At 43.6% G+C, this 13,231-nt stretch overlaps 1 protein-coding gene across 3 annotated transcripts in view; it reads right to left on the minus strand.

The window, feature by feature from the left end:
• KDM4B (lysine demethylase 4B) overlaps positions 1–13,231 on the minus strand; it is a 107,956-nt gene that overhangs the window by 13,241 nt on the left and 81,484 nt on the right. For all 3 annotated transcript variants that reach the window (XM_075077588.1, XM_075077587.1, XM_075077589.1), the window contains 7 exons: positions 11,486–11,988; positions 9,760–9,880; positions 5,694–5,872; positions 4,324–4,546; positions 1,640–1,716; positions 1,394–1,449; positions 799–907 (listed from right to left, as the gene is read on the minus strand). In XM_075077588.1, the coding sequence (XP_074933689.1) occupies positions 799–907; positions 1,394–1,449; positions 1,640–1,716; positions 4,324–4,546; positions 5,694–5,872; positions 9,760–9,880; positions 11,486–11,988 (1,268 nt within the window). The remainder of the gene's footprint in view (positions 1–798; positions 908–1,393; positions 1,450–1,639; positions 1,717–4,323; positions 4,547–5,693; positions 5,873–9,759; positions 9,881–11,485; positions 11,989–13,231) is intronic.

Raw genomic sequence — 13,231 nt, forward strand, 5'->3', positions numbered from 1 at the left:
ACTAAAGAGCTGCGCAGTTAACGAATACATCACTGCTAACCAATGCATCACTGCTACATCACCTTCCCCCGTGCCACACTCCCAACTGTCACCCAGCTGACTTTGGAACGAAAAAAAGCAGCAAAAGCACAATTTATTTTGCAATAACACACTATAGTGATGGAGCATTAACTAACATTAAGATTAATTGCTCTGAGCTAATGAATCATCCATTACTAATCCCTCAGATGAGGCTACGCAACTAAATAATAAGTTGTAGCTGGACTTTTATTAAAAATCTTTGCAGTCTCGCCTTGCAGTCATGGCCAAATAGATACGTTTATTAATTTCTACAAGAGATTTCTTGATAGAAAGAGAGAAATGTTGTAAAGAAAGACAAATGAAATAACAGATGAACAAGTCAGCGATGTGTCAGCTTCTTTCTAGTCACCACGTCCCTTCACACTCCCGCTATGCAGTACTTTCAGTAAATGAAGCTTTCAGGTAGTTAGACCTGACTGTCAGGTGGGTAGGTGTCCTAGGCTCTGCCCAGGGTAAGAGCACACTCCTAGAGAGCAAAGGCAGGTCTGGTAATCACAGCTTGTTTGTGTGTCAAAGCACTGAGATAGTACCTCAGAAGATACCCAAATGACACAGCTTCCTGAGGCATTTGCTGGAAATAAGAGCAAGAACATCACCTCCAATCTCAGCTACTTTATGATCCCACAAAATGTTTTTCTGTCTAGTTAAAGCCTTTTTCTTTTTCTTTTTTTTTTGGCTTTTGTTCACAAACGTTCTCTACAGGTAAAAGACACCTACCAGTTTCCATCTCTGCTCTGGAATAGCACTGATATCCACAGGATGACGCTCTATTACATTGAGAAAACGGGCCTCGGGGACAGCAATAGCACAGATTATATGGATCCACCTGGAAAAAAAAAAGCGAAGAGACAAATCAAAGTCTACCATTATTTTAATTAAATACTCAAGAGGGCAGTTAACATTTCTCTGACTCCCTCAGTTTCAAAGCATATTTATGGTGGTTGGCAGCCTTGGCAACGTTACCAACCGATTGTTAATCACCGTCGTACAAGGTAAATGTCTCTGGAAAAACAGGGATCAACCTTCTTGCGCATGTGATCTTGCATGATACTAAACATTCTCTGAAAATACTTCTCAGAGAATCTGAGAATAAACCAGATTTAACAGCGTTCAGAGCCATGTTACCTCTGCTACCGAGAAGCCTGGCATAGAGTGTGAGACAGCGCACTTATTCAAGCTCATCCTGCCAAGCCCGTGAGTAGCAGTTACCTCCATAATGCCAAAACTAGTTGTCACACTGAGCATCAAGACCAAACTCACAACACTAGAACATCAGATGCAGTATGGAAGGACAAAAGTAAGCATTACTTACTGCCCATCAGTGGTCATCTGAAGAGCTCCTCCCCTGAGATTACACAAGCAACATTCCTGTAGAAACAAAACCCATTCAGAGCTGGGCCTAAAAGCTCTGCTAGACTGCCTTTCTTTCCCAAAAAATGACTACACCACATCAGGGATGCAAAGGCAAACTGTACCCTCCCACCATCCACCTCTGCTGAAGCATCTAATTAATTCCCACAGTAAGTGTTCCTTTGTCTCCCGAAGAGTGGATGCTTACCGCTGCCCATGCATTGACTGAGCACCGTGAGCAAGACCAACTTTCATTCACCAAATCTGGACGTATTCCATAACAGCCTGAAAGAAACACAGTTATATCCTTCAGAGTTTTGCTGACGTATCTGTAGTATTGACTTGTTGACTTTTCAGTTCAGAAGCACCTTTGAAATCAGGTGTAGCATTTGAATAACTACACTCACTAGTCTAGGCTCAGACAAAAGCTGTAAGGGAAGTCATCCTTGGAAGGGCAGGTAGAATTTGGGACCAGCAGGTCTAAAAATGAACAAACAAAAAAAAACCACACACAGGGAGCCCTCAACATTTTTTCTCCCCTCTTTCGTAAGGCCTACAATAGCAGTACTTTGATCCTTCAGGCAAGAACAGGGCTCAAAAGGGATGCTACTACTGCTGGAATGCACTCGCACATCAAAACAGTTAAGACCACTGAATTTTAGCATGATTGAAGCAGTCATCTTTGCTAAGTGGTGTTATGAGGAAGGACAAAACCAATAATATTGCAAGGAAACTAAATACATGCATTTTGCGTTTTTAACAGTATTTAAGCTAATACTAATTTCTGGTTATGTTAAGTGTTAGAAATATCTGACTTTACAGAGCATCAATGTCTAATATGCAAGCACCAAATCCTCCTACATATTTCTCTGCAGCACCAAAACAGGAAAGCATATTACACTCATTATAAAGACAGGGAAATAACACCAAAAAAAGCTCTTAAAATTCTGTAAAAGGCACTAAGGTTTGCCACTGAAGACAATGGGGTCAAGACATAAAAATACTTGTGAAAAATTGGATCTGCGTGATTCCCACAAGCTTGCAAAGAAAGCCCGTAGCAGAAAATTAAACATACCACAAATTGCTGGCCAGCATCCTAGCTAAACAAAGTTCATCCCATGGCCTTTACCTACCCTAACAGAACTGACATAATATTTCAGCTGGAGACTCTCCAATTACTGAATTAAACTTAAAAGAAGTTACTCAGAAAGCACTGAGATTGCCACAACCACCTGATTTATAAAAATCATCCACTTAACCAGCTAAACATTATGTCAAAAAAAGTCAATAATATAGATTCACTACAGCTGTCTTCCACATCTGAAGTCTCTTTTCATCATATGGCAAATCAAGAAAGCAGATTCAACCCAGTCCTAGAAAATAAGCAGGGGTGTCGAGTCTGAAAAACTGATCTGGAAACTGCGCTGGAGGAGAAGGCGATGCCCTTCACCAAAACACTGCTGAGCTTGAAACGGTGTAAACAGGCTGAATTTTCAGCACTGATTTCTTGCTTCAGGTAGCTGGATATGGGATCTGAGGGGAGAAACAGTCATGCTTACTGAACACCAGATTGTCCCCTAACGATGATCCTAATGGAACAAAAAAAAGTATGCTCTTTTCATGGATTTTGTCAACACCTTAAAAGGCCAGACACCTTCACAAAAGCTTTCTTCTCTGTATGTCCTTGCTGTCGCCCTAACCTGGCACAGCTGGGTGAGGGCACTTCTCAATAACAAGGAGACTGCCACCTGTTTTTACAGCATGCTGCCAGATTAACCAAAATACACACACCTCAACACTGCAATCCTATAATGAAAGTCAAAGGGATATCACAGTCTAGAAGTACAAACAGCGACAAGGAAACAACAAGATGCTGGAGACCACATCAGACTACGTTTGACTTCCTCAAAGGTAGAGCACAGCCAGAGTAGAAAGCTGAATGTCTCTATGGCCTGTCTGAGACGGCAGATTAACGTCACTTTGCCCACGTCCCTCAGTCCCTAAGTAGAACTTGGCCACTACAACCATTTTGATAGACTAGTCTATTCAAGACATGCGGATGTACAAGATGCAGCCTCTCTGTTCTGGTCGCTACAGAGACCACAACTGTTGAAGTAAGAAAGCAGCCTTCACCCTCACACCCTGCATCATGTGCTCTTACTAGCCAGCAGTGACCATAATCGCGGATGCAGTACAGAAATAAAAGTTGCATTCTAGTTCTCCAGCAGAGACAGTCACACTGAGCGGCACGGTGACCTGCGGACTTTAAAATTGGAACAACAAAAGTAATCCCAGCTGATGCAAGTCAAATAAGTTGTCCCATCTGCCAAGATCAAACAGCAAATGTTAACTAGATGTCATACAATCTACAGTGAAGGTACACTCTACCAGGATTAATCAGATCTTTTAGATGTAGCTATCAGGGAAATGAACAGACATATGTTCCTTTTTGTAATCAAGTGCCGTTCCTCCAAACAGTAACACAGACACTAATAAAATATATCCCAGAAACTCCGCCGTAATCTCTGATGCACGCAAGAACAATACAACCTTACCCAGCAGACCAATATTGGAACAAGCGAAAAGAGCGCGATCAGCTTTGTGATCTCTGCTTTATTACAAAAAATGAAAGACAACAAAAGAATCTTTTCTGTGAGACAGAAGAATCAGCCAAAGCAGCAAACAGTAAAAAGAATATTTGTGTGTATTTTTGAGATCAGTGACTGCCAAGATGGACTCAAACATACACACATACTAGTACCAGAAAGGGACGAAGCGGGAGCGACAGGTATAGCAAGCATGCCCAGAAGGAATTAAAATATAGGCAACGTATGAAGAAGCTTGTGAGTTTCTCAATGCCCAAAAACACTTTGGTGAGAAGGAAACACTCACTAGCATGAACCTGCAGGCAGCATTTGGCACAGGATATCAAGGGACTGGTTCCATCCTCTCCGATATACGAATTTGAAGGAAGAGGCTCTGTGTTTTCTCCACTTGAGGTAAAGCACATCTCCGGGATCAGAGGCTTCGTCTTTTGTCCACACTTAGAAAGGTGGATGAAGGAGGTGGTCTCCCCTGCGGAGACCGGGACAGCTTCTTTATCCATCTGTAAGGACTTAAAGAAAAAAATACCATCACCATATGGAACCGCCTCTCCCCTGGTCACAATTTTTAAGGTTCAAGTTAGAGCACTCCCCTTGAAAACCAAAAATCATCCAACACCTGACGCCACGCAGCACAAATAATGAGCTTTAAATCCTGTCTTCTCATGCACACCCCCACCCCTGCCTTCTGCTCATCTCTCTCTTCCTTAGGCCTGTACTGGGATCTGTAATTTATGCTGAAAGCTCAAAGAAGCATTAGAATCAGGAGAAGCTTTCCCTGTTTTCCTTCTGTTAAAAAAAAAAATCTAAATTCCTAAACTGCAGCTGAACACACCAAGGGGGGGGGGGGGGGGGAAAGGGTGAAATATTAATAAAAGCAAGACCTTCCCTCCCCCTCTCCCATCCTTTTGGCATCCTTCTCTACTCTTTCTGCAGGAATTTCTCCAGAAGGACATTTCAAGGTTTCTGGTAGCAGACCAGAGTTAAAAACAATGGATTAAAAGAGCCCAGCTGTACCCAGTCTTCCTTACAACCGTTATACAACAACATCCAGCAATCAGAACAGATATTTTCAGTCTGTATCATAAATCAAGTGATTTTATTGAAAGGGGAGGTGGGTTCTGCATCTAAGGCACGTATTCCTGGTGGACACACAGAGCCAGATTTGGCTCTACAAGCACGCAAGAACAAATCAATACACAACTGGGCAAATAACTAATTCATCTGATAAATTTTGCCTTTCTGCTCAAAACATACCCCAAAGCATATTGGTAGTTTCCCAAAAAATTATGTATGTGCTTACTCAGTAAATTTTTATTTTGCTGCTTGGTTGCATATATTCAGAAGTGTGGGCTGATACCTAAACAAGAGCGATCACGTGCCCAACGTGGCACTGTTTCTCTGCGTGAAGTAGTGTTTGCAGTGCAAAGCTCTTTCTGCGTGATTTAAAAAATGAAAGCTGAGAAAGCCAGAGAAGCCAAGAAAGATAACAAAAAAGGCCCCATCCACTGCCTCTGCCAAATCCAAACACGCTTCCTTGGTGTGCAAATTTGTAGGAGTCTTCTTTCTTTATTATAAAGGTCTGCATCATAACTTACACAGTAGCCACCACTCACTACGCACCACTGGCACGTCCACCTGAGCTGTATCAGGAATTACCTGGTTATATGGGTAGAAGAGGGTACAGACAGCACAGTATGGCTCACTCAGGGCAGCAGCTGCATTGAATTTTCTTTCAGCTGGGAAATTATGTGCTTTATTCTTCCACTGGAGGGAAAGTAAAGATTTCAGAGCCTCTGGGTCGCTCATATCTTCCTCCCCAGAAAATGGAAATGTTTCTAGAAAGAAAAAAATCCCAAAACAATGGACAGTCAAGTAGAGGCAAAACGCAGCAAGGTAGGGTGAAACAGTTAATGTTTCGACAACACAAGAAATTCAATGAATAAGAACATTCAACTCATCCACGGTTCCTCATGTGTGTGTACCTCAAATACTTCCTTAAATGGATATAATCTCCACTTTATGGGTAGGATAGACAAGATAGAGACACCAATGACCTAATGGCACTGGCCACGAGGAAGAAAGAAGAGAATCTGGATTTACTGCCTTCATAACTCTCTCCACTTTCTAGCTGTGGAAACCTACATCCTTTTAACGAAGCCAAGTTCAAAATGCACGATGCAAGTGCAAGGATCTCCCCCTTTCCCTTCTCCAGCTGGGAGCTGCACTCTCTGGAGGACGCGCCTGCAGCTCGCACTGGTTTGGTTAGGCCAGCTCCCACCTCCCACTGGTGAGCAGCAAGTCTGTTCCAACCTTCCCAAAGTACATCCCGTACCCGTTTCTGCAAACACAAATCTTGGCCTTGAGATATCCTGGGTTCAAGTTTTCATTTCACGTTTCTGCAGCTGCTTCGCAGCTACTTCCCATCAAGCACACACCACTAAGCCTTTGATTTGCATTCACCACCACCTCCTCTTCTGCCAGAGCTCTGATAGGTACCGCTTGTGCTAATTAGTTCACTAATTATTTGTTTTTACAAAACCTTTAAAAGGCCCTTGGCATTTCATGATTAAACTGCTGCAGAACCCATTTGTGTCAGTTTGGGGGTCCAAGTTGCTTACCATTCCTTACTGAGGCGTTTTGAGTCACTGTAAGTGTTAGAGAAATTTTCCACACAAGACTAAGTGTAAATCACTCACTGCACTGTCAATCTGCAAAGTTTCCAAAAGAACAGCTTTGGCCAGAGGAACTCAAACAGATCTTAGAGGAACATTACCCCCAGAGCTCAGCACATTAAACCAAATTGTTCACCGCTTCACTGTTAATTACTGGAAATGCACAGTTAATGTTCTGCTCTCAACAAGTCTAAGCCTCCCCACCATTTCTAGCTTACTTTTAAGACTTTCAGACTCTTACATTACCAGAAAGGATAAAAGGTACTTGTAGTAAAACACTAATAGCTAAGTTCACATCAGATTTTAAATGTTCCCCACAACTAATCTGATATATATTTGCCAGATGATGTGGGAAATTTTATTCTGTTTAATTAATCCTTTTTGAGACGACGAACGCTGTGTACCTCCGTCATGCTTCAAATGACGGCTACTTCCTAAAAAGTCTTTGCTTTCTTACTATATTTTTATCTTGAACTAAAACTGGTATCCATAGGCTAACAATAATTGCTAATACCATCATTTTTCCTACAACAGAATCACAGAATCCCAGAACGGCAGGGGTTGGCAGGGACCTCTGGAGATCATCCCGTCCCACCCCTGCTTGAGCAGGCACACCCAGAGCAGGGGCACAGGGCCGCGTCCAGGCGGGGTGTGAATGTCTCCAGGGAAGGGACTCCACAGCCTCTCTGGGCAGCCTGTGCCCCTGCTCTGGCACCCGCACAGGGAAGGGGTTTTTTTCTTCCTCATATTGAGGTGGAACTTCCCATGTTCCAGCTTGTGCCCGTTGTCCCTTGGCCTGTCATTGGGCACCACTGAAAAGAGTCCGGCCCCATCCTCCTGATACCTGCCCTGCAGATATTTATAGGTATTTATGAAATCCCCCCTCAGCCTTCTCTTCTCCAGGCTGAACAAACCCAGGTCTCTCAGCCTTTCCTCACAAGGGAGATGCTCCAGCCCCTGATCACCTTGGCAGCTCTCCGCTGGACTCTCTCCAGTAGCTCCCTGTCTTTCCTGAACTGAGGAGTCCAGAACTGGATGCAGCACTCCAGATGTGGTCCCACTAGGGCAGAGCAGAGGGGGAGTATAACCTCCCTCGCCCTGCCGGCCACGCTGCTTTTAATGCACCCCGGGACACCACCGGCCTTCTGGGCCACAAGGGCACACTTCCACAACACTGCATAGGATTCTGCTCGATAGGGAGACAAATAGGAACAGCCTTGCCAGCGGGCGAGTTAGGCATTCCTTCCTAGAGGAAGACACTGCTCATGCCAGGAGCTGACTGCCAGTTCAGCACGCGTCAGGCCAGAGCTGGCCCTCATAACAACGCAGATTAGCTGAAGTTAACGCTGTAGAACACGTCCTTGTTAAACGTGCTTATGTGTCCGCATCTCCTGTAAGGCACAGGCAGAATTTAAAAAGACACCAATGATCTCAGGGATGCAGATTGATCCTTTCAAGATGTCTTAACTTTCCAAGTGGAGCTCGTCACTCACCTTTTGAAGAAATCAAACACCTTTAATGACATTTTAAGACATGAGCCGAAAACTGAACCACGTTTCTCCAAATTTTAGTCAAAGCACATCAGGACACAGGCAAGGATTTATGATACCAGTGAAATCAGTGAAACCAGCATCATAATCCAGAGTGACAGAGAAAAAAGGAAATGACTGTCATATGTTATCATCACCTTCACTCATCCCAGGATGGATTCTAGGTGAGACACAGCATTCAGGATGGCTGCTACGTTTCAAGCAAGTAGAAAAGGCTAACAATTTGTCTCAACTGAATCTCAGGGTAGCGTATGCATTCTTTTAATTTACATGCTCACTCTTCCTCATTGCAGCCTCCAGATCATCCTTACACATTAGCCCTGAAAAAGTAAGGAGTGCAGAGCTGCTTCTATTCCCTGGTGGGGAAAGAGAAGAATCTGTTTGATCAGATTTTGCCCAGCAGTGCAGTAAATCAGTCCCCGAGAAATGCCAGCTTTCACAGAAAGTTGCTCCTGAGTCAGCCAGCAAAGTCCCCGTACACCATCCGAAAAGTCAAAAAAGTGAAAAGAATCTGTCTAATGAGGATCCTGCAGCACAGAGTTTGTTGCAAGGTCTCACACCAGAACAAGATAACTAGTCTCAACTGCCTTTCAACGCTTCACTCCACATTACATATATGCAAGACATCAAATGCATCAGCCTTGGTAAGGAAATGGAGCTACGTGTGTAAAAAATATCCCCTTCCTACACAAAGTTTCTCTAAAATCAATGGATATATTCTCTGAAGGAAAGTGAACAGGAAAGATGCCCTTTTCAATATGAAGTTCTAGGTACCCTGAAAGCAGGGACTGCCAACTACACCTTCACGTACCTGCCTGAGCATACAGAAGCTTCTTACTGTGGACTTTTCTACCTTCTGAGTACTTTATAATATGGGCAAGACCCAGAAGTGGTAAATGACACCACACAACCGAAGCAAGAGGTAAGAGTATTATTTTTTCCCCTTGGTCCAGACTGTTAAGGCATTCACAGGGACTGGAATGTGGGAAACAAAATCAGCGATGTACAATTAAGCACTGAGAGACTTTATTATTCTCATTTCTGGATCTGCCAAGAGAAGCTGAACCCCAACATTCACATCAATTAAAAGGCCAACCAAAAATTTAGAATGAACTTTCCCCATACACATAACAGCAGACCTAACTTCCACCACCCTCCCAGGTGAACAGATCTCATTTTAATGCAATATCTAAGAATTAGCTTTTACTTTAAGATGTTATTTTCTGCAAAGTATTTTTCCCCCCTTTGCCCAAAATGCTGCCTCATTCTGCAGCCAGCAAAATATTTTTCTTGACAGAAAAAAAAGGGTGGGAGGTGAGAAGGGACACCTCCCACGGATGAGTTTTGTTTCCATCTGGGTTATCAAAATTGGAACATGCTGCATTTTCTATCAGTTAAGTGTAACACAAAAAGTTTCAGGCTATCCAGTTATGTTAATGGCTTCAGCAATTTTTCATATCGGATGAGTCATACGAGCATTCTTAATGCTAGTGCACTCACCCTCATCACTCGAGGTCTCCTGTTTCACCACTGACAATGGGGAGCGGGTTGGTGGCTTGCCCAGGGGATGACGACGACTCTTTTTAATCTCCATTTTCATTTTTGAAAAAGCAGCAGCAGTCTGTAACAAACCAGAAGAAGCTAGATGGGAACCCCAAAATATCGTGGCAAGCAAAGACAGGACAACAGAGCAGAACCCTTGTCATAAAGAGTTCTTGAATTTACACAGCAAACTTTTCACTGCCTTTTGGCTGAGATCGATAAAGCCTCCCGAGGCAATTACTGTAGTAGGTAAAGCCAATGTTCTCTCTTAAGATGTCAGATAAAGGTAAACTACACTTTTTTCTTAAAATCAGAACAGCCTCATAACAGCTTCGAGCCTGCCAATTCCATTAGCTTAAGAAAAGTCTGGTCAATCACAAACAGCTAGGAGATCTAGCACAAAAATGATGTACAGAGCATACAGGACCAGGGACAGATTACTAGAACATTACAAGTGTGTTTTATGACAAGTATATTTATATTGTACTGCACCCACTGCCCTGCGTGCCATCCAACATTGTAAATACTGCGTGCTTCTAATGACAGGGGCTCGCAGTGCTCTCTGGTGACGGGCACCGAAGGCGTTACAGGTGAGTTACTCCGCACTAGAAACTGACAGTACCACGTGCTCTGGTTCACAAACATGAGGACAAGCAGCAGTGCTACAGCATTAAGAAGGAAATTCAAGTACATTCCATGTCACACAGGAGTGAGCAGAAATGAAAGCACTTACAGCAGCCTGTCAGAGCACAGCATAGCCGTTTTTTCCTCTCTAGTCTGCAGCCATTATCTTAGAAAAATTTACATGAAAGGCACGCTAATGTGCCACGCCGGTATAGCAATGCACATTTCCCCTACCCCACCACTTCTAATAGTGCTTTGCCATTCCCTTGGCTCTTTCTGCAGCATCATGCAGGAAAAAAGAGCTACGTAATATTGCTCTGACTCGCTGCTAATTCTTGAACATTATCCTCCTTCCTCTTTTGGCAGCTGTCCTCAGGAAAGCACTCTCCAAGGGGAAGAGATGCCTGTGACAGATTACGTGCCATGAACTGCATTGTTCATGAAGAAGTTTTCTGCCAACTTTTCCAATTCTAAATCTCAGGACGGAAAAGATCCCTAGGCAACGCTATACAGCAGGCCAACACCTGGGAGCAAAAAGCACATGGTATCAGCTGGAGAAGTCAGAAACAAGGGGGAAGAATTATCCAAGTGTTGGTGTGATCAACGTTCCCCTTGGGATTGTTTGGCTTTACCACTCTCAGAATAGTTGCTCTGCAGCAGCTGTTTGCTTGTGCTGGGTCTTCCTGCCTAGTGCTTGGGATGATCATTTCAGTGTTAGCTGTACTGTTAGTAGCAGGGAAAGAGATTCTCTGTTTCATCTTTTGAAGGCAATAAACAAGTTTGATTCATCAGCTAGCGTCAATGCAATGATGGACTGAACTGTGAGAAGATAATCAATCTCTTCCTGTAGAAGCACTCTATGGCTCTCCAGCATGGCACTGTTCCACTGGAGACTCACGCACAATTCAGGGCTCCTCTTACTCCAAGTTTAGTCCTCAACTTGTTGCTTAAAACTAGCAAATGTCATAGTCACGAGCTATATAGCTCTGACCACATGCCTTGATCATGCATGCTACGCTATGACCACAGCCTTGGTCATGCAAACCTGTAAATCACTGACCTCCGTAGCGACCTCTGTGTTTTCTGCTTCTGCATTCTCCTCCTCCTTCACAGGGATTTCCATAGGGACCGCCTGCTCCCGCCAACTTGGACTCTTTTGCGTGGCGAACTGCTCAAACGCCTGCTGGCAGGACATGCGCTCCTTGTCAAACACCACCTTTTTGGTCTGTGGAACCACGTAGAGCATGGGAATGATCGGCCGAGGTTTGAAGTCATCTTCCTCGATGGGTGCCTCTGAGGGCTGGATAATGTTCAGGGGAGCTGGAGGCAAGCTCTTTTCCGCTGCGGATGACGTGGGTACTGCTGGGGGTGCCGGTGGCCGTAGGGCTGGCGCCTTGTCCCCTGCCAGCTGCTGCTGTGGTGCAGGCGGTGGTGGCAGCGGCGGTGGCTGCTGCTGCAGCGGAGGCTGAGGTGCTTGCAGATGGTGCTGATGCTGATGGAAAAGGTGCTTCTTCTTCCTCTCACTTTTTACTTTTGGAGGACGGGCCTTTACTTTGCAGTCACCTGTTTCAAAATAATAGGCGACATTGAGCTTCATGTGCCAAGATTTCTGGGCATTTAATATTTTTCTCCTTTCATCAGAAAGCTCCAATGCTGGGCTAACATATTACATTATGGTATTATTCTTTTCAAACAGGCAGACTGAAAGCTGTAGACATATTCAGCTGTACTTCGGCACTGACTTAGAAAAGCCCACTTTAGAAAGAAAAGACTTATGTCATTTCTACGGATTATTTAATTCTTGACTGGAACAAAAAACATCTGCCAAAATGAATGCTGCCTGCAGGAAAAAATATCTAAACCCCTAAGAAACTGGACAGCGTGTCAAAAAGCATGTAATATATTACAGTAGCCTTGACTCTGTATTTCAAGTTTTTTGCATCAGCAGTCTCCAAAGGGGGGTGCAGGAAGAAAATTTTTTTTACCGTTAACGAAATTTAAAAAGTATATCTTTAAAATAGTATTTTATCTTCATTTAATCCTTTTAAAAAGTCTATTTTTGTGTATGTTTGATAATATACATAACATTTTAGCACAGTAAGACATGTACAGATTTTATAAGTAAATATACATATATCAGAACACGTACTCGCAATTTTTTTGCTGATAAGGGGGCGCAATCAAAAAGGTTTGGAGACCGCTGTTCTGTATCACTGGTTTGCCCTAACCTCTGGACCACCCCCGTTTACTGCTCCCTCTATTTGCAAGCATAGCTCTTATCTGAGTATTTCTGCGTGTCAATGCATTCAACAGCCCTAGGGAGTGAAGAATTAAACAAAGATACCTCAATCATTATTACCAGAAGAATTCTACTGTAAGGTCTTTTAAGAAAAGATGCCTTTAAAGCATAAATCAAGTACAGCATTGAACTAAGCCTATTAGAGACACCACGCCAGCACTGGTTACCAAGATATCCTTTCCTAACGCTTGCTCCATCTGCCCTTGTTTCCCCCAGCTTACTGTCACTCATCTTATCTGCATGGTGTTGTAGGTCTCTTACACGGCTGTGACAACAAAAACACTTCTTGAACAGCCAGATGTCTCAGTATTTTTACCATAGGCAGCAATGACCCATAGAAGTCTTCCCCACCTATCTTCCCAATATAACTCTGCTAAAGGATCCACGCAGTCTGATTTTACAGAGCAATTAGAATTCCTACTGGCCACTAGGCAAGTGTCTCTTGGTTAGGACAGGTGATGCCTTGCCTTATTCCATCTAAAATGATGTATGTTCCCTTTGCCCAAC

Source organism: Phalacrocorax aristotelis, chromosome W (assembly GCF_949628215.1).
Source record: "Phalacrocorax aristotelis chromosome W, bGulAri2.1, whole genome shotgun sequence".
In the NCBI taxonomy this organism is placed as follows: Eukaryota; Metazoa; Chordata; class Aves; order Suliformes; family Phalacrocoracidae; genus Phalacrocorax; species Phalacrocorax aristotelis.